The sequence below is a fragment of the Colletotrichum truncatum genome (assembly GCF_014235925.2).
Source record: "Colletotrichum truncatum strain CMES1059 chromosome Unknown Contig_0015, whole genome shotgun sequence".
NCBI lineage: Eukaryota > Fungi > Ascomycota > Sordariomycetes > Glomerellales > Glomerellaceae > Colletotrichum > Colletotrichum truncatum.
In genome coordinates this window covers 62,827-83,511 of record NW_027222412.1, presented here as the reverse complement: position 1 = coordinate 83,511, position 20,685 = coordinate 62,827, and the positions used below count along the sequence as shown (strand labels likewise).

At 52.1% G+C, this 20,685-nt stretch overlaps 6 protein-coding genes across 6 annotated transcripts; 2 read left to right on the top strand and 4 right to left on the bottom strand.

The window, feature by feature from the left end:
• Positions 1 to 426: 426 nt before the first annotated feature.
• Positions 427 to 2,352, bottom strand: CTRU02_215304 (oxidoreductase molybdopterin binding domain-containing protein; the record flags this gene model as incomplete). The annotated part of the gene is made up of 1 exon (XM_036731499.1): positions 427 to 2,352. The coding sequence occupies one exon, from the start codon at positions 2,350 to 2,352 to the stop codon at positions 427 to 429; it is 1,926 nt and encodes a 641-aa protein (XP_036576706.1).
• A 981-nt stretch (positions 2,353 to 3,333) lies between these two features.
• Positions 3,334 to 5,287, bottom strand: CTRU02_215303 (ncs1 allantoate transporter; the record flags this gene model as incomplete). The annotated part of the gene is made up of 5 exons (XM_036731497.1): positions 3,334 to 3,722; positions 3,771 to 4,561; positions 4,620 to 4,919; positions 4,975 to 5,120; positions 5,186 to 5,287. 5 exons carry the CDS (start codon positions 5,285 to 5,287, stop codon positions 3,334 to 3,336), a joined length of 1,728 nt encoding a protein of 575 aa, XP_036576705.1.
• A 914-nt stretch (positions 5,288 to 6,201) lies between these two features.
• Positions 6,202 to 7,486, bottom strand: CTRU02_215302 (Transaldolase 2; the record flags this gene model as incomplete). Its single annotated transcript, XM_036731496.1, has 5 exons — positions 6,202 to 6,604; positions 6,681 to 6,912; positions 6,980 to 7,088; positions 7,143 to 7,336; positions 7,408 to 7,486. The coding sequence occupies 5 exons, from the start codon at positions 7,484 to 7,486 to the stop codon at positions 6,202 to 6,204; spliced, it is 1,017 nt and encodes a 338-aa protein (XP_036576704.1).
• A 1,929-nt stretch (positions 7,487 to 9,415) lies between these two features.
• On the top strand, positions 9,416 to 15,236 carry CTRU02_215301 (uncharacterized protein; the record flags this gene model as incomplete). The annotated part of the gene is made up of 4 exons (XM_070206429.1): positions 9,416 to 9,887; positions 9,940 to 11,949; positions 12,008 to 14,478; positions 14,547 to 15,236. 4 exons carry the CDS (start codon positions 9,416 to 9,418, stop codon positions 15,234 to 15,236), a joined length of 5,643 nt encoding a protein of 1,880 aa, XP_070059868.1.
• A 608-nt stretch (positions 15,237 to 15,844) lies between these two features.
• Positions 15,845 to 17,398, top strand: CTRU02_215300 (protoheme IX farnesyltransferase; the record flags this gene model as incomplete). Its single annotated transcript, XM_070206428.1, has 1 exon — positions 15,845 to 17,398. The coding sequence occupies one exon, from the start codon at positions 15,845 to 15,847 to the stop codon at positions 17,396 to 17,398; it is 1,554 nt and encodes a 517-aa protein (XP_070059867.1).
• A 644-nt stretch (positions 17,399 to 18,042) lies between these two features.
• On the bottom strand, positions 18,043 to 19,103 carry CTRU02_215299 (myb family transcription factor; the record flags this gene model as incomplete). The annotated part of the gene is made up of 2 exons (XM_036731494.1): positions 18,043 to 18,522; positions 18,585 to 19,103. 2 exons carry the CDS (start codon positions 19,101 to 19,103, stop codon positions 18,043 to 18,045), a joined length of 999 nt encoding a protein of 332 aa, XP_036576702.1.
• Between the last annotated feature and the right edge of the window lie 1,582 nt (positions 19,104 to 20,685).

Sequence of the window (20,685 nt, the reverse complement as noted above, 5' to 3'; positions counted from 1 at the left end):
TTAAGACTATCGGCCCATTAGTCACGTTACAGAGGGCAGTCGAGGACACGAAGACTTGTCGGGCTGTGCTGCACCGTAACAATTGAATCCTTCAGTTGCGATTTCAAATATGCCGTCTCTTCTCCATTCTACGTACAACTGACTGCCTGGTTATGAAATGAAGCTGAATAATGCAAAGTCCACTACGTAGTGTAGGACACAACTGTGGATATCAAACTAAGAAGAAAGAAAAAAAAAAAAAAAGGACTAGCCGGCTTTCGCTTCATGACTCCTGAATGCGCTGTCTGTCGCTTTACACGAGGAAAAAAAATATGCCCGCCCACGTATCGGTCTTCTCTCTCACCCACCTCTGTCAACTTTCAAAGGTGTTTTTTTTTTCTTTTTCTTTTCTCTCTTTTCTCAAATTTCCTCCTCTTCATTTGTTAGTTACTGGGTAGCGGCAACTCTAGTCTTCTTATTACAGTCGGTGCAGACTTGAAGACGGTGCCAGGCGTTGGCCAGGTTGCCCCGCTGGTTGAAAATGGCGTCGTAGCTCTCTGGCTGGGAGTTGTAGGCCTCGTCCGTGGCTTTAACGAGCATGGTGGTGCACGTCTTGCCGTCCTCACCGGCCGCACCAACGGGCATGACCCCATCGTACCGCCAGCGCTTCCATGCCCATGACTTGTGACCGGCTTTGGGCGGGGCTCCAGGTTCTTCGAGCAGCTCGGCCTGGTCCCATGTCTTGCCGTTGTCGAGACTCACGTCAACTCGCACGATCTTGCGGCCTCCGCCAGAGTAGGCATATCCCTTGAGCGAGGCCTGGCGACCGCTAGATACCTGCCGTTCTTCTGACGAACCCTCGGCGTCGCTTGTCCAATCACCCAACCTCACAGTTGTGATGGCACTAGTGATGGGCATTTCCTGGATGGCTGCCGCGCTATCCCAGTCGGGCTTCGTTTCATTGGGGCCGAAACACTTGTAGTCCTTGCGTTGCCATTGACTGTGGCTCTCCTCATCCGACAAAGTGATTTGGCTCAACCACTTGACAGATCGAGCAGCGACATGGCCAGGAACAAGTGCACGGAGCGGAAATCCGTGGTCTCTTGGCAACGGCTTGCCGTTCATTGAGTAGGCGAGAAGTACATCACCACGGGGATCCAGGGCGGATTCGATTGGAATCGATGCACCATAGGCCTCAAGGGCCGAAAATTGAACATGCTTAGCTTCCGTTTCGCCGGTCATTGCTTGCTGGACCGGGACACCAGCGTCGGCGAGCACATCCGAGAGCTTTACGCCCTGCCATTCAGCACAGGAGATGGCACCCACATTCCACTGAAGGCCGTTTGTCTTTCGCGCATTGCGCGTCATGTCACTTCGGCGGTTACCAGAACATTGGAGTACAGCCACAATAGTTGAGGGTTTGAACTTGGTCTTGAGATCGTCGAGAGTGTACTCCTTGATAGTTCCATCGAGCAATTCAATCTTTAGGGTGTAGTCCGAGGTGTCATCTACTTGTGGAACCCACATGTGGTTACGCACGTAGAAGAGTTCATTAGGGGTAATGTAGCTGTCGGCCAGCCCCTCCAAGGGAGTTTCCGCATTGCGAGGCTTAGGAGTCAATGTGATGAGTCTCGGATCACGGCTTGGGTCGTGCTTAAAGGGATCCTCGATCTCCTGAGCAGCAGGTTTGCCATCAACGAGATCCGCCGCGTCGATGAAGCCAATCAGGTACTGGTTCAAAATCTCGTATACATGGGGCGACTTATGGATGGTGAAGATATTCCAGTAAGGGTCAATGCTACCTCCAGCAGCACGTAGAATGACATCACCTCCCGGGTGAGCACCAACCCAGTCCGTTATGTCGTAGACCTTGTCGCCTTGTGTAACCCACGGGGCGCCAGACTTGGCGTCGTGCTTGCGGACCTCGGTCAGCCGAAAGCGAGGGAGGGACGGGTCGCGGTCGTCGGTCGAGGATGCCGGGCCGGAAGCGTCAACATCATCTGTTTGGGGAACATGGAAGGGCTCCGAGAGGCCAATGAAGAGAGAAAGCAGCCCGCCACTAGCGAGCAGAGTCCGGACGGTAGCCGGGGCCCTACGGCGTGGGGGTCGGTTCCCAGACCGTCCATCATTGTAAGAATGCTGTTGTTCCTGGTCCCCACGACCAGCACCTCTAGCGGAGGATGTCGAGGAGGCGGATGTCGGCTGGGTGTGCCTGGAGCAAGCAGAGGCGTGTAGGAGATGGCGTGTCGGAGGAGAAGGAGAAGCAGGGCCACTCCCACGAAGGGCAACAGGGGCGTGTGCCAGTCGAGGAGGGACGGGCCGCCGGATTGAGAGCTGAAAAAGCTCGCTAAACAGACGCCGCGGCGCTTGCATTTGGAGTATTCGCAAGGTGAATGGCCGAGATGGGCTTCTTTGGGGGATGAGGACGTCGAGAGCGCGGCTCTGGTGTGGAGCTTGGACAATGATGTGACTGACAAGGGCGATGGCGTGATTGCTCTAGGAGGGAGAGAGAAAAGTCTGAGGGTGGGGGGGAATGGGTTTTTCACAAATCAAGCGGTCTGCATTAAACGGATAAGTTATGCAGATGGCTTGTGCGTAGGTTTGTGCAATTCGACCACTTAGTGGGTCCGTGGTCAGGTGGGAAGCCCGAGGGGGTGGGTCCGCTTTTTGGGGAGCTGTCCAGATGCGGATAGAGACACTGGACATTTGTGTTCAGCGCTGTTGTCTTTTCAGACTTCAAAATTATTGAGAGGGGCCAGCCCGGCAGTCAGCTCAACATATCGTACTTCGCAGTTCAAAATAAATTCCATTGGCTGTTTCTATGGCCTAGACCGACAATAAACTCGCAACTGATCTCTCTCTTTGCGTCATCACAAGACTGAGCTGCTACACTAGACGGCCGAGAACGCCGATGATTGCCGCAAAGCCGCCCACGTGGTCCCCGAAGACCGTTTACAGCCCCGCGGTTTTATTGTCTCAACGCTCATCTCGGGCCTTGCAAGTCGCCGGCTTATTGGAACCGGCCATTGTTAACTCTTAGTAATGGTCAAAGACCATGAAACATGGTATTGGCTCTGGGCAACTCTGATGGTGCTCCACAACTCTAATCAAACCCACCACCCGGCATTTTGGTCCTGATTCCTCGCCGACTAAATGTGCCAAAAGGTTCAGCTTTGACTGGCATATCACCGTGGATAGCTACCTGCCAATACCGATGTACCTCGGTGAAGACATAACCACCCTACAGTCTCTAGGGATTACTCAGTCCAGCATCATACCCACACATGATCCTTTGAGAGGAGTGTATTCCTTTTCTATCACGCCTTATCCAACCAAGCTCAGACATGCCACACGTCAAAGTACCTTGGAATCGGGCCTTCGATGAGTATCCTGAGACGTCGTTCGCACCTTTTCAGGGAAATTGGGGTTTTCGACGTCACTGCCTTGAGCTGTACCCTCGATGCCCATGTTTTCCCTTACCCAAATCGTCTGTGGCACCAGAGATTCCTGGGCCGGCACGAGCCAGCTAAGAGCCGTGTATAAGAAGATCGATACCACAAAACCAAAGAGCCAGTCGAAGCTATACAGATGTTTCGCGCCTTCAGAGATCTTGACCGCCGGGTACCCACTGATGGCCAGCGCCATCCCGGGTAGTGAAGGGCCTACAGGCACTATAAATGCCACAAATGCTCGCCAATTACATCCAGCGACGTACCGATAACGCCCATGAGGATCGTACAGTGCTGGCAGAGCTGTTAGTCTCGGTATTACAAAAGCAGAAACATGATAAAATATGACAAAGCCGACATCATTAAGACTGTACTCACCAGGCAGGTCGTAGCGCTGCTTCTTGACAATCCAAAAGTCTGCCGCCATAATGCCACTGATGGGAGCGAGGAACACGGCATAGGCGCCCATGAAGTTAAGAAAGGTCTGCGCGGAACTGAGAATCTTCCACGGTACCAGCACCCATCCTCCAATAACGGCTGCGACGATGCATCCCCTCTTGATATTCAAGTAACGGGGGAACATTACTGTCAGGTCATTAGCGGCACTAATCGAGTTTGCCGTGATGTTGGTGCCGACAGTGGCGATAAACCAGGCAAGCGCTGCAAAGAAGGCAGCGCAACGCCCACCAGATCCGTTTGCGAGCCATAGACTGACGATATCTAGGGGGTTCCAAAGGTACTCGCCCACAAAAACCTTGGTGGCTGAAGTTGTGATGATACCCAATGTGCCACAAATCGTAAACACCATCGGGACGAAGGGCAGCTGCACCAGCTGGCCGTTGGGACTCTTGGCATAACGCAGAAAGTCGGGGATGTTAACCCCCATCGTCGCCCACTGGCCTGTGACACTCGACATGCAGGACAGCCACAGCCAGGCATATTGTGGTGTCCCCGAAGGGACTTCGGGCTGCAACTTGAAGATATCTCCACCACCGCCAGCCTTCTTTACTGCCCACCCCATTGTGCCAAGGACTACAGCAGGCGTGGCGATAAGTTTTACATAGAATAAAGGCCGAAGTTTGGTTGGGTGAATGAGCAACAGAGGAAGCTGGAGAAGCCAGAACAGAAAGAACCTGGATGAGCAGGTTAGCGGCGGGCTCTGGGAAATGCAAAATGACCGAGTGAACTCACGAACACATCCCCATGGATGTGATGCCTGCTGATTCGGGCAGTCTATTCGGGATTCTTCCATAAGAAGGCGCAATTGCGCTCAACATGATGGTGAGACAGAATGAGCCATTTGCACATTGAACCCCGAACCAGAACATGGCTAAGATGGCTCGGCTGACGATGGCGAAGTATCGAAAGTAGAAGCCAAAGCTCCCTGCTGCTATGACTGAAAACGGGACGTGTAGTCTGCTACCAATCGCACCGTTGAGAACCATGGCCACTGCAATGGCAAGGGTTCCCACAGCCATGGCAGGTATTGCCCTAGGTCGTGTGAGTACACTTATCGCCAACCCCGTGAGACCTCGTCGCAACTCACTCTCTCCAACTTAATCCGACTGCTAAGATACTTCCTGCTGTCTGCAAAGTTGACAAGTTCATCAAGTCCGAACTCCAGTAAGCCAGAATGGTCCATATGCTCCATGTCTGTTGCTCAAGGGGAACTGGGTCCATGTCCGAGTTTGTCTACATATGTGGTCAGTTGCTATCACTTTCTACTTTGCTCGCCGACTGGATAAAAAAACTCTTACCCAGACGCCATCAGGAGCAATAGCGCTGGGATGCTTGGGGAGCTCCCAGGCTTGCACCGAAGTGCATCGTCGCTTGGCCTCCTCTTTGCTATAACCCCGCATTGTGAGTAACGATTTTGCCGCCGAATTGCACCAGCGTGCTGTCGAATATTTGTCGATCCAATTGTTACAGATCCAAATCCGTAATGTGACCGAGCAAAGAAAGAAAGGAAATATAGACAACAAAAAGTCTCGACGGATTACAAAACAAAGTCCGGGGGAGGTGGCAGATCCGGGGCCGAAAAGCAACACGACGTTAAACACCACCTACAATGCTGCTGAACTGTGTGGCGTCTCTTAGAAAAAAATGAGACATGCCCGACTCTATGTAGTCCGCAAACAGCCAGCTCAGTACGATGTAACCCCCTCTGCAGCGATCCTTTTTTTTTCCCCGACAGACCTACCTGTGTGGGATTGGCTCGAACAGGGCTGCAGTCTGCGGAAAGTAACATGGCCACATAATCGACAGCTTTCAGCTCGGCAATGGCAAGTTTTCTACGGACACCTATCTCTTGCTGGGTTAATGAGGGAAGATACGAAGCGTGGGCAACGAGTTCACTGATAACGAGGCAAGGGTTATCAGGATATTTTATCAAAAGACAGGGGGTCCAAGTAGCATGAGCGGTGTAGGCCAATCGTAGCCGAGCTCTTATCATCCTGCATACTTCTTGTGCTGAAGCGAACAATGCGGGGGATGGTGGCGTTCTCGGGCTGATGGACAGATTGTGGTATGTAGGACACCTGGATTGCTTCTGGGAGGAGAGGGCTGAACCGGGGCTGTTTGTGTCTTCAAATGCCATGGAGGAGGCAAATACCTGCGGCCCATAACTTTTGCCTGGCCAGGATGAATCAAAGCATGAATCAAAGATGTATATGTGCCAAGTAGACCCGGGCTATCTGAGTCTTTCATATTGGGTACAATTCTAACCCGCAAGAACAGCTATCATTCTCGACATGCCGACAACGACAGCATTGAATTACAGGAAACGACGGGCAAGCTCCTCAAGACTATCCTGCTTGTCCGAGAAGATGTTGATAGCTTGGATGAGCTTTTCTTCAAACTTGCCGTTGCCGCTGCGTGTGAATGCAATGCGCCACTCGCTCTCGTCCTGAAGTGCAGCTCCAAAATCAGCATCCCATGCCTTGTCAGGACCAGCCGCAAAATAACCGCCGATCTCCTCCGGCCATGTTGAGGCGGGTTGCGTGGCGAGGCCTTGGAGCAAATGCGGTGATACAGTCACGTGTTGGATTCCAGCAAGTCGAACGACTTCGGCGACGGAAGTCAAACTGGCAGCCATCACCTGCGTCTTTGCCTTTTTCTCAATGTAGTATGCCTGGGCTTGTCTGCAGAAGTCGAAGGCTTTGTGCTGATCTACATAACTGAACATCAAGTAGGTCAGTACACGTACTTTCTTGCGAAGGAGGTTTGACCGGCGCATGTCCAAACTCAACTCACCCGGGGACAAAATGAGCCTTGAGCTCATTCACATAGGGGGCTATGTAGGCACACCCGGCGTCAGCGGCAAGGGCCGCCTGTTCCATGCAGAACATTGTCGTTGCCAAAGTACTGATTCCTTTTTGCTCAAGAATTCTGCAGGCAGCAATTCCCTCCCAAGTGGAAGGGATCTTGATGCACACTCGTTTGACGTCGAAATTGGGATCAAGCTTCTTGAAGATTTCGACGATCCCTATATCCAAAAGTCAGCCATGACCAAGTCAAGCATTCATATGCCTCGACTGAAGGGGTGAACTCACGCTCGCCATTGTAACGGGTTTTCTCGATCGAGTAAGACCACTTGGTATTGGTCTGAACAAGAAAGTTACCTGTCAAGAACGGGGCAAATTGTATTGACAGCCTGACCATCTATGGACACATCAGCGAAACCGAACGGACATCTGTTCGTATCCTAACACATACCATAATTTCCACGGCTAAAAGAATTGGGTCAATGTCTGGCCATGCTGTCCGGGCCCAGCTCTGTGCATCCTTCACGGCATCACGAATAAGCTGCTCATGATAAAGCTTCCCGTCAGGTGTGGTTTTGGTAAGCTCATTATACGCGATGGCTTGGTTGGAAGTGCAGTCCACAAAGGGGCCCAATGCCTTGGCAACTATATCGTGGTTAGCATCTCATTGCGAAAGGCATTCGGAGACATAAGTTGTCAAGAAAGGAAAAAGCTACCTTCAACATCAAGAGTGTCGCAGTCAACCTGGCTCACAGACCTCAGTCTGTTCAATAAGGAGTCGGATTGCGAAGCCATAATGGTGGATTGGGAATGAAGATGAATGTACAATGTACTGGAGAAAGAAAGTAAAAAGGTTTCCACAAAGCTAATCTTTAGCAAACAAAATATTTCAATTCAGGTTCAACAGCTAGGTAAGGTATGGATGTCTGACGCTGAAGTTGTAGACACAGCAACAAGATAGATGGGATGAGAGGTTGCAGAAATACTCTCTCAACAACGGCGGCTATGGATACCAGGTATGCGTCGACCAGAGGCCAGAACACTAACCTTGAGGTGGTTTTGCTGGCTGGGCCCAGAACCCCGCACCTCTTTGGGTTGCTGTCAGACGACTTTGTTAACCAGTACTAACCCGTGCCTCCAAAGACGGGTAGGCCAGTCATGTATATACGAACAGGAAAAGGTTTCTCTGGGCGAGTCCTCGGGAAGGGAAACGTAAGCGCAGCAACGCATGACCTCCAGAGACTTCTGCTGCCCAGCCCGCCGGCCTAGGGAAACCGGTTACAGATCGTACAGTTGTCAATTGGGCTTCTATTGTTCATGAAGAGAAACTGTGGGTTTCGGCATACATGTGGGGTCCCCGCAAGGTTTCCCCTCCGTCACCGGATCTCACTCACCTTTGGTGATGCGGAGTCTTTGGCAATGCACCACATTAACCCCGACACTTGTACGGAGTACTTACTTACCAAATACGCTAGTAAAGGTCACTAAATAGAAGCTCTTCAGGTTGACACCTGTAGGAGTTTAACGAATCGGCGGGGAACTTGGTAAAGCTACGATAGTCTTTCCAAAACCAGAGCAAAACAAAAGCGAATCCGACACACTGAACTAGCTGATTGAAAGTAAACAACTCCAGACAAGGCAGTGGCACGGGCAGTTTCCGGTCCGTTTGTTGGGGTGGCACTTATGGAGTGCGGATGCTCTTGATCAATGAGTTGGGCAAGCGGAAGCGCAGCGTACGAATTCTGATTAGCACCTTGCAATGGCACTGTTACTTGGTGCAGCCCACTGGGAAACACGTACCCTCAATGCAATTGTAGGTGTTCCTCAAGACAGAAAACACAAGTCCAAGTCAATAACATACGCCGCCCTCACTCTACTCTTTAACAGCGACAATATCATACACTCGGTCCTGTTTCTCGTTTACTGTTCCATTTCCACTCTCATTCATGGAATAATATCCGTTGATTGTTCGAAGACGCTTCCGGTCAAAAAAACAATGTTGCCTCCACGTCTTTGTCCAGTGCTTGATTGTGTCCAACGTACAACCATCGACACCATGTGGTGTCTTCACAAGACAATAGTATCAGAACCACAAACATATCTTGCCAAATTCCAGTCTCTCATCATGGCTATTTCCACGGATAGTTGGCAATGCCTGTTGTCTCAATCACCGTTTGGTCTGTCCTCTTGATCGACACTCTTCTTTTTCCTAGCACCAGCCTGCATTGCTCCTTACCATAAAAGCCACGGGGTCAATCTGCAAAAGAGCGGTATTACAGGCCAGCATCGAGCTCGCCGATGCTTCTATGCCGCTGTATAGGTCTTCATAGTAGCAACGTCTGCCGACGATATGTAGGCAATTCACGCTGCTTAATCTCAAAATTTGTAACCACTGCGTACCTAAAGCTTGAGTTCCATGTCTCCCTTCATACAGCAGCTACTTTCGTGTCACCTATCTCACTAGGGAACAATGGCAGGCGCGCTCTGAAAATATCTCAATTTGCATTACCATATGACCTTTTTCAAAGGCGGCCAGCATCCCTAGATCTGGTCATTTGGACTTGGTCGTGTTTCCTTCTAGTCATTTTGTTAATATATCCTCGTCGTTCTTAGTACCTCGTGGCAACGCAGCACACATCAGTCGTCTTTCTTCCCTCCATCTTCAATTTTGCTTTACACTCTTTACCTGTCTTTAAGTCAATCTGCCTTGTCTTCCTTTGCGCCATGCCAATCCTGTCGCAATATGCAATCGAGCCCAAGAAACGGTACAACCCTCTCATCAGGCTGACTGATGAAGCCTGGATAACGACTGAAAGAATTTTCAGAGGCTTGCTTTCTCAACCGGATGTCCATATTGAACAAATCCTGGATAGTTACTTCACACCGCATGAAAGAAAACTTCTGTTGCCTGCAACAGAACCTCGCAGTTTGAGGGATTGCCAAGAGGACAACACCAGGCGCTACCACGGTCTTCTCAACGGTAGAATGAAAGATTGCAGTCCGTCTCTAGCCGCAAAGTTCACCATGCTTTACTTTGGACTACCTGTTGAGCCGGTCTTGGCTCATCTTGTTGACCATTCTAAGCCAAAGTTTGATGTTGATGACTGGGACGAGCTCCGCGAAGTTGAAGTACAACCGCCGCTGCATTTCCTTACAGCTCACGATCAGCGGAACTATGGCCATGATCATATGAGAGGTTTGAAACCATCTATTTGGAGCCTGGCAAGCTGTTAACCTCTAATTTGCAGGAACGGAATCCCATTATAGTACCATTCCCGTACCGGCATCCCAGCTCCCTCAAGCTTCCCAGTCTCATAGCTTGAGTCTCCGCGGTGGCGGTCTTGAAGACGACGACGACGACGATAATGATGATGATGAGGATATGCCAGAGCCGGTATACCAGACGCAGCGCAATGCGGAACCGGGCAGTGGACATCCTTCAGATACAACTACCAGCGCCAGCCAGGCCGCCCCTCCTGGTCATGAGACAAACGCAAACGATAGTTCTGTGACCAAATTTCCAGTTTCAACCAAATGCTTCCAAGCAACTGCTGGTGCTTCGACTAAGCCCAGTACCAATGCTCCTTCAAGTGCATTACCCACTACAAATTGGTCAAGAGATGTCATTGGCAAGACTTCACTCAAAGCTGGAAGCAAGCCAACCGCCATGGTGCCAACGTCTGTGCCACATAGTCATGACAATCCTACTGGAGGGGCCTTCCGCAAGCATGGTAATCGACCTGCTTCTACCATCGATACGAGTATCAGTGGCAGACACAATACGTCCGTTTCTCGACGGAGATTTCCACCACACGTCCGCCCTCGCGACAGCTCCGATAAGATGCCGTTTGGAGGTAGTGAGACGGGAAAGAAATCTGCTTCTTGTTCTCAAGGCGCTGATTTTGTTCCCTTGTTCGGCTTCCAGGGCCGAGTCAAGTTTGATCCTGGCAATCTGCACACGTTTGAAGGGGCTGTCAAAAAGCTCCTTTCGCTGAAAAGCCACGACCAGAGCGATATGGTTCTTGTTCAAATTGACCAAAAAACCAGGAAAGTTTTGCGGTCTTTCAACGCTGGCATCCCCCTCGACCATAACAGTGATGCCGCCCAGTATCTGGTCCAGAATTCCGAGTCAACCACGGAGTGTGTGTGGTTCGTTCACCGCCAGGGGGAAGTCACCCCTACTGAGTGGGAGCCTGCTAAGAGTAGCTTTTTGATCACTTTGGTGAGACTAAGCCATATCAGTAGCGAGGGCTACGAAGATGTTGCGTACTTCAAGATGCCTCCTCACTACGCGTTTTGCGGAGAGAAACTGCAGGGACACAAATGGCCATCTCGAAGACCTTGGGGTGCCAACCAGTACATGCCATTCCTCACTACCGCCCAGCAGGTCCTTGTAGGTCGACCAGACAACCCTGGAAGTGGTCACTATGACGTTGTCATATCCAGCGATGCCAGTCCTATCAAAGATTATGCAAGACAATGGTACGGAGGTCTCGAGATAGACCACAGACTCTGGAACCTATTGCACCCATCTGTTAGCAAGGGAAAGTCACTGTCTGTTCATATGCACTCCTTGGAAGAAGACTCGGTCATCTTTTACCTGCCCGGGAGTCTTAGCACGCCCTCCACCCTACGAAATCGACAAGTTTATCGCCAAAAAAGCGCCGAGAAACCCTACCAAAGCGCTCTCAAGACAGTTGAGATGTTAACAAAGTCCGCAAACATGCCTGTAAATCCCTCGCACTATCGTATCTGGCGTGGATCGGACTTCTTCAACGCTTCCATTTTGTACCCTGCGGGAGAACACAAACCAGTTCGATGGAATCATCGAAGTCCGAACAGTGGCGAACAAGACCAGAGGGCCCTCTCGAAACTCATTGCGCATTCAGTTGGTGACTTGAATGAGCCGTGTCGGTTTTTCGTTATCCAGCCAATCGATGGACACCAACCTTGCAAACTCCTCACTACGGATGGCCGAAGTGAACACCAAGAATTCAGCGCAGATTCACACAGGATGGAAGTCTTCAAGTCCAAAGTTCGAAAGCTGTATGAAGGCAACCCTGATATCAAGTATGACCCCGAGAATGACTCTATTCTTATTGAGCCTTCTGTATCAAAGGAAGCTTCTAGCAGCTGGCATAAACCTCAATTTGTCCTAAGAGCGAATGCCCCCGATGGTGAGTTAGCCATGATACGACGCCTTATCGTTGCACAAGAAGTGCGTATCACCATTCTAAAAGATGACGCCTCCGACTTCGGTAAGCAAAGCCGCTCCTCGACAGAGCTGATGAATGTTGCTAACGAAAGGGAACACAGTCAAACAGTTGGACAAGTCTCCGTGGGGACCTCGTTATGGAGAGGTGGCCCGTTTCTGCCCAGAACTAGGCGTACCGTTGCTCATACAACCTAGCAATCACTTTCCCAAGCCTCCAAATACTGAGAGGCGGCCGAAATCAAAAGGGACGCGGGAGAGTTGCCAGGAGCCACGCGAAAAGACCTGGGAAAAGCAACCTAGTGTTTTTGACAAGGGAATATTTAACCCTGGCATTCCCATTAACGCACCGCCGATTGAACAAGTCATGAGGATCGGAGGAAGCCGGATGCCCATGGTGGTCAAAAACGTGCTTACAGTGACAGAACAGCGAAAGCTACAAGACGACCTTTGGACAGTTCGCGGCATGGTTCTCGACCGTCTCAACAAGTGTCCCTACGAGAAGTGCGACTTCATCTGCCGCCTGAACAAGGAAGAAGAGCTTCTAAAGCATCTGAAAGAGGCCCACATTGGAGCAAAGTGTCCTTGGTGTGATGTTCAGCTTTTCCTCCACTGGTCTCAAAAGCAAAAGAACGACCATTTCAAGGTTGCGCACGCAGATGAGTTCCGAAAGGTTATAGAGGCACCAGATGTATCCCATTCTGCTGTTTCTGCAAGACACCATCCCGTATCATTAGCACGGGCTCGAAATGCACGTGGAAACCACGAAACGGAGATTCCTTCATCGGCAAGCCTATCCGGATTTAGGATCATGGAACGGTCCAGGCCTGTAGCCGGACCGCTTCCTAGACTGAGCCCGCCAACCAAGGCCAACGGCAAGGAGTCCGAGTATCGTTTCTGTGATCGCTGTGGTCGTGATCATCACGCGCTCAGAAATAAGTTGGAGCGTGAGCATCATGATCGCCTCTGTGTTCCCCTCGCGGACGGAGCAGGGCGCTGTACGTTCTGCGAAATGTGTGGTGATAATGTATGGAACAGCAAGCACGATGCAGATGAACTGGCACCATATGACGAGTTTCCACATCGGTGCAAGGGGACATCTCACTCCAAGAAGCCACATTGTGCCAAGTGCGGTTTCTCCCTAAGGAGTCTTGCGGACGATGACATTGACCGGCACCGGAAACACTGTGGAGGCTTCTTTGGAGACCTGGGCTGCTTTTGTCCATACTGCCAAATCAGTTTTGTCAAGGATGGCGTGCAGGCGCCAATAAATGATATCAAGGAGCACATTACCAGCTGCAACGCCAAGAAACCTCCAAACATCACGCCATTTGACATCTACCCCCAAAGTTACTGGAAGGACAGGGACCTACCTGTAGATCCATTATACGTCGGCGAAAATACCACCAGAAGTTTGATTAGAAAACAGCAGCATCCCCGCGGCCCTTCTCGATACTTGACTCATCCTCTGCTGTGGCACGACAAACCCGGCCCAACTCCCGTTCAAGACCCTCCGTCTAAGTGTAATGTTAACGGTTGTCGTGAACCCCTTTTTGGACTCACGCCGTCAGAGGTTTTGGCACACTTTGAAACCAGACACAGCGGTATACCCCAGAAACAATGCCCCCTTTGCGACCTGCTATTCCGTAGGCCCCAGGACGAGCGTGAGGCACAACCTGAACTTGGAGAATGGGAAGAGCGGAAATATCAGGTGGCGCACATGGAATGCCATGTCTATCAGCTGTGGGACATTCTGGCTGAGAAAATGGTACCTCCGCCCGTTGTAGACCAAGCACCTTTTCATCCAGGCCATAGCCTATGGGACCCAGACAACGAGAGCGCCTTGGACAGGCGTGACAAGCGGTGCCCGCACTTTGAAAAATGCGGAGCCATGGTAGGCTTCATGAGCCAGCAGCAATGGAATGATCATATGGAGAAGGCTCATTCTTCCGAGGATTTCGAAACTCGCGTTCGACAGGACAATGCCGATATAGTGGGTGGATTAGAGAATCGGATGCGACAGAGAATCAAAGAGGGGAAGCAGCCTATCCCGGGTATGATCCGTTCTGGCGCCTATGGGATGTCTGATCAAAACGGGTCAACGGCTATGGCTAAACAGCCCACAGGTGCTAACCGAGCCAGTGATGCTGCTGGTCAACCTTCCAGGTCTTGTCCGGAAGCTAATCAAGAGGATGCCTCTCTTCAAGGAGGCTCAAGGATGAGACCAGAACTTGTCGACTGCTCAGAGCTCAGGCGTCCTCCAGCTAGGGAACCCCAAACGAATTTACTGACGGAGGTTCCTCAAGATAATGAGGGAATAGAGGGAAGCAGCACAGCTGGGCAGTCGGGCAGTAAACTTGGAAGAACCGTTCCCAAATCTTCTACGACCTTAAAGCCAAAGCCAAAACCAAAGCCTAAGCCAAAGCCAAAGGCGAAGGCAAAGGCCCAAAAACCCCCAAATCCAGACTTTGTCCCGGACGATGACATGTACTGCTCACGATGCTTCCGCAAGGCACCAAAGAGAGGTGGAAAAGCACCCAGAAGGGATGATCCAGATAGGCAAACTCAAGTTAACGTAAGGCAACCTTGAGTCCCTTGACTCGATGATGAGATGATGACTGACTTGAGAATACGCAACCATAGGCTCATTCGGACCCGGAACGTAGCTGCCGAATACCCCCACAGGAAGGCCAAGTCAAGTATGCCGACGACGGGAAGCCACTGCTACCAAGCAGGGTTGGATGGATTCGCAAAAGCAGAAATTACACGTTCGCGCAGCTCAAGCATGCCTTTATCGCAGCACACCCTGAGCTGGAGAAGACCATGTGTCCGACGGATGGCCCCACGTCGCGGACCACGCATCATTGGCAGCATGACCCGAATAATGACTCAAACAGCGATAACTGGGGCCTCCCTCTGCCTCCTGGCATGGAAGATGGCGAAGATGGCAGCGACAGTGACTACATCTCTGAAAGAGATGATGATGAAGGCACGGATGGAGGAGATGGGGAGGAAGAGGAAGACGTCAACGAGGTGGAGGATGAGGACGAAATGAATGGGAAGGCGGGAAAACGAAGACGCAGAGCCCATAAAGGTCCTGGCCTCCCGCACGACCCGACATATCGGGACAACGGAGAAGAGGATGATTTAAGCCAAGCTGATTCAAACGAGTTGGTGCCAGAGTCGGACAACGAGGAGAACACAAACAGTCGCTCATCCGGTGGGAAGCGTAAGCGCAACAAGTTAGACACTACGCAGAACGATGGGAGTGATGGCAAGGTTCAAGATAAGCTGGCAAAAAGACCGAAATTGATGGGAAACCAACAGAAATAGGGAAATTAAGGGTAGTAGGATGGTTAAGTGTACTGGTCAGAAATTATTCTTTACTCACGAACTGTAGTGTTGAACCGCATTCTTTTCTTTTCTCAAGGCAGAGAGGTAAAACACTTGGACCGTTCGTTGCTGGTTATGTGTCGCTATATCTTGATACCATCCTGTTGAGATGAACACGAGGAGTAACCGGAACGGGCAGGATCGGGGGTCGGGGTCGGATCTTACTAAGTGCCCGCCGATCGCCGAGATCAGAGCCCCGGGAAAGTGGGGCCACTTTTCGCTCTCCATCAGCCACCTTTTGATTGGTCAAACATTTTCTCAGCCCATTCGCAAAGGCCGTTTCCAAACCCGCCTGATTCTCTCGCGGCCAGCGGCTTTCTTGGATATTTCTCTTGCTCAACGTCAGTCTCGACATCTCGACCAATTCGTCGTCTGTCGCCTGCCACTGTCTCTGCAACCAGTGGCAAACCCTCTTATACGATCCCCGACACAGGAACGCACCTTGCATGGGTCAGTGAAAAGACAAAGCGACTGTCTGCTGCCGACTACTCTTTTACCCTCTCTCCCCCTCGCCCAGGCCGACATGAGCGCAGAGCAGAGCAAGAACCATGCGGCCAGCTCCCAATACGTTCTTGCGCCCTTACCTACTCGATAATGTGTGTCGCCAATGTATCCTCCAGGCCACAAGCTCCCCTAGGAGCATCATCCAGTCGCCATTGGTCTTGAGACGAGCTGCCTCTACCACCGCAGCGAAGGCCGCGCCCGCCGTGCGTCTTAGTACAAGCTACTTTCTCTCCAATGGCGTCTTGGATCGCGCCAATGCTCGCCCTCGACCCTCGGGGAGCCGTAGCTCTTCCGCCTCTGCCTCGATAGCCTCGTCTGCCTCATCATCATCATCATCCTCCTCCTCCGCCTCCACCTCCTCCTCCAACATCCGCTCCGAGACGATGCCGATCGACGTAAACCACGATCTCCCACATCGTCGCCGCCAGGCCGCCAAACGTAAGGCCGACGCCGAAGCTTCCGCCGCCGCTCCACCCTCCTCTGAAGCTCCTCTTCCTCAAGATGCCTCCTCATCCCTTACTACCGTTGCTGCACGACAGCCCGCCAACTCCGCCCGCCGCATCTTCTCGACTCTCTTATCCCTCTCGAAGCCCCGCCTGTCGGCGCTCGTCGTCTTGACGGCAATGGGCACCTACGCTCTATACCCCGTGCCCGCCTTCCTCTCCCCCGCAGTCACCGAGTCGCCCTCGCTCAGCCCTCTGACGCTTCTGTTCTTGACCACCGGCACCGCGCTGTGCGCCGCTTCCGCCAACTCTCTCAACATGCTGTACGAGCATTCGACTGATGCCAAGATGACCCGCACGAGGAACCGTCCTCTGGTTAGAGGCCTGCTTTCCAAGAGGGCCGCCGTCATGTTTGCCATTGCCACAGCCGCCACCGGCGTTGGTGCGCTGTATTTTGGCGTTAACCCGACTGTCGCATTTCTTGGAGGCGCCAATATCGTCATCTACGCCGGCATGTATACCCCGATGAAGGCCATGAGCGCTGCAAACACGTGGTTGGGTGCAGTTAATGGCGGAATTCCGCCGCTTATGGGCTGGGCGGCTGCTGCCGGTGAAACCGCCTCGGGCGACGGATCCTGGCGGGAACTGCTCCTTGCTAGTGACGGCAGCTCCATTGGTGGCTGGCTCATGGCCGGTCTCCTGTTTGCCTGGCAGTTTCCCCATTTCATGGCTCTGTCATGGCCCATTAGGGAAGAGTACAAGAAGGCCGGACTCAGGATGCTTTCGTGGACCAACCCTGCTCGCAACGCGCGCGTGGCCCTCCGGTACAGCATTGCTTTCATCCCCCTCAGCGTGGCACTGTGCGCTGCCGGTGTCACGGAGTGGAGTTTTGCTGTAACAAGCTTGCCCGTCAACGGATGGTTGTTATGGGAGGCTGTGCGGTTCTGGAAGTACGAAGGCCACAAGGGCTCAGCAAGGGGCCTCTTCTGGGCCAGCGTCTGGCATCTGCCTGTCGTTATGGTTCTGGCACTGCTCCAGAAGAAGGGCATGTGGGGCCGCGTATGGAACAGTGTCATGGGTAGCGACGACGAGGACGAGTGGGAGGACGAGTTGGAAGAAATGCCTGTTGAGTTGCCTACTCCGCGCAATAGATAGCGGCGGTGGTAGGGGCGCCAAGTGTAGGAATTGCATGTATCATAGTGTGCTCCTTTGTCATCGAAAGAAGCGGACCCCGCTGTGGCCCTCCGTCTGGAACTTTAGTTTCAAAGATACTGATCTCACTCTGTAAACTTTGTGTTTTCGTGTTTTCGATTAGATGGTGTGGCTGTCCATTTAGATACTCGCGAGGGTTTGTGAAATTGGTTGAGGGATAAAAAAAAAGCATTTAGATATTGCGTGTCCCGGTTCTCTTTTCATACCAGATCCCCCCCATCCTCTGTGGTATCTATAGATGCTAATATACACTCAAGTGTCGTGACTGTCTCGGGTGTTTTCCTCCTCTCGCCGTCCATCATTATCAGAGACAAAACTCGTCGCCGTTGTACTGTTATCACATTGCGCAAAGCAAACCCAGGCGGGACAAAACCCCTTATCCTTTCTGTATCAACCGTCCCAACGCCTGGAACACCACCCTTGACTGCCCATGGACGATGCTTGTAGCCAACATGGAAGTGAGAAAGATAAAAAAAGAAGAATGAGAAAGAAGAAAAACAAACTTAAAGCGACGAAACCTCCTAATCCATTTTCTTTGTAGTATGAAGCGAGCGTCAATCATTCTGGTGAAGAGAATGCAACCTCGTTTACATTGGTTGCACACCACCGCCGCCACCGGGTCTGTTGATGATGGCATCGATTCCCATATCCACGCTCGGCAATCTCTGACCATGAGGATGGAGGTATGGGCTGGGTGATTGTGACTGGCCGGGGTTTCCATATCCGCCGTTCACGGAGCCGTTCGAAGATACCGAGCTGGTGTATCCGTGGTGGGCACCCGTGTGGCCGTAGCCGTATTGGCTAGCATGCAGGGGCTGAAGATGGCCGAAGGAGGTGACATAACCGGCAGCCGAGGTAGTGCTGCCACCGCTCGTGGAATGTCCGGAAGACACGGTCTCCGGGCTACTGTAGGACGCGTCTAGCTCGTCAACTGGAGTTAACCCGAGGCCGCTGATGCCGCTATCATCGTCATACCCTGGTGGTAGTGGCTGCCCCGATTCCAGGCGCTCGCGTCTGGCCCCGGCACGGGCCGCACTTTGAAGATTCTTGAGTCCGTTGGACATGCACTGGTAAGGGCGCCTAGTCAGTAAGATATTTCTCCGGTTGGGCCAGCCATGTTTATTCATACCTTGGACTCGACAACGTTCCACTTCTCTCCGGTGCGGGCTGCGAGAGTGGACCAAATCTCCTTCCGCATGCTCATATATTCTTTGGCCAGGCGTTCAAGTTTGCGATTGTCCCAGTCGTCGGCTCCCTTTCGTTCCATCAAACGCTCGTGTCGCTTTCTGCAAGCGTTGGGAGTCTTATTGGGGAAGTAGGCCATCTGGATCTGACCCCAGTTAAGGCCTTGAGAGCGGGCCGTGAGCAGTTGCTGGTCATCCTGTGGGGTCCAGGCCCCCGAGGAGGCGCGGTGCTGCATAGGGGGTACGGAAACGGGGGGTGCCGTTACGGGGGCGTAGCTCTCGTATGTTGGTTGCGGCTGCGGCTGCATCGGAGCAGACGAGGGCACTGTATAGTAGGTTGATTGCGGCATCGCCATGCGCTGGTTGTACATGGCGATGGGATTCGCCGCAGGAGCGAGAGACACAGGCATGGAGTTGACGTAGCGGTTATGATTCGAGCTGGAAGCCCGGGTGTGCTCGGGCATGATATCTTGGTGGAACGACAGAAGATGGAGCAACTAGTAAGTTGCTATGTGTGTGTTGTGCAGATTTAACGAATGCAGGTTATCAAATTAAGCTGCGAACCAGATTCTTGGTAGATAGAAGTGTGTCTTTGATGCTGGTATCTGAGCCTCGCCTGGAGGTAAAATCAAGGATGGCGATGGCCGAGTATGAGACAACGGAGGAGAGATAGCGAATGCAGAAGAGATATCAGAAGAAATCTAGGAAATCTGGTTTAGGAAACGCGAAGGCGATGACGATGACGAAGACCAGGAAGGAAATAAGGAAAAAGGAAAAGAAAAAGGAGATGGAGAAAAAGGAAAATGTTGTTAAGGCGGAATGAGGTTTGCTTGGGAGACGAACACAAGGTCAAGAGATGGTCGAGGAACCGGACACTGGGCCTTACTTTAAGCAACATCACGACCTGGTGGACAGACAAAGAGACATAGAAGCGCGGTTGAAATGAGACCAGGGTCATCAGAATCTGAAACAGGACAGCTTGGCGTAACAAGAGCAAAAGAGCTGCCAGAGCTGCCATGAAACCCGTCTCGTGTGTCCAAAAAAGCAGATTTCAAGGTAGAGTCCGGCGGGCATTGGCTAGACGGGTTGTGAGGATGGGCGTCTGTCTGAAGTTGGGCGCGTAGAACTGGCCGGGTCTGGAGGGCGGCTACAATGTCCTTGGCGGGATCGGACGGCTGCCGGGGTGCCGAAGAAAGAAACAGAGGGCTCAAACGGGAAGAGAATGGGGCCGGGAAAAGAGGGTCGAAATTAGCAAAAGTGTTGGGTATGAGTAGGCGCCCGCCATTCCACGCTTGTGAGGCTGTCATCTGGAGAGGTTCGTCTCTGTTTAGGGCTGGATCATGCCACGCCATCCGTGGGGTCGATCGGTCTTCAAGCAAGGGCAAGGTAGTCACGGGCAGATGGAGTGAGTTTCGAGCCGCCAAAGTCTGTTGGAGCGGACTTTAGACCCCACGATGGCGGCGAAAAGGCCAATGGGGTCCGGCACGAGAGATGAGGCAGGACAGTCGCATTGGTTTGGAAGCGGGCGCGCGCGCCGCGGGCCAACCAAGCTGCCTTGCCGTAAACTCGCAGCAGTGAACGGTATGTGTTGGCAGCAAGGGCCCAGCAGCATACCTCGAAGCGATCCACGTCCCGATTAGCAGAAAACACTAAAGCCACCAGGGGTAGACGGCGACGAATGGCAGAGCTGTCTCTCAACGGGCATCCAATCATAGGAGAGCGGTTTATTGCATAGAATCTTGCATGACGCACAGGCTGAAAGTACATGAACCACTTGGCTCAAGCAGGTACCAAAGGGGGAGTAAAAAAAGAGGGAGATGGGCGAAACGACAGAAGTGTGTTGTCAAAAGGTTGAAATGATGGAAATGAAGCTTAAGTTAGACGCGCGCCTGGAGGGCAGAGTGGAACCGTTCATTCTATTGTGGGTTTTGATGGACATCGGCCGGGCCTCTGAGTGGCCAGGGCTGTAAATAGGCCCAGGCTAACCTCTTTCGTGGCACATGATCCACAGCGGGCCGGCGTTTCCTCCACAAGACCCATGGGTTC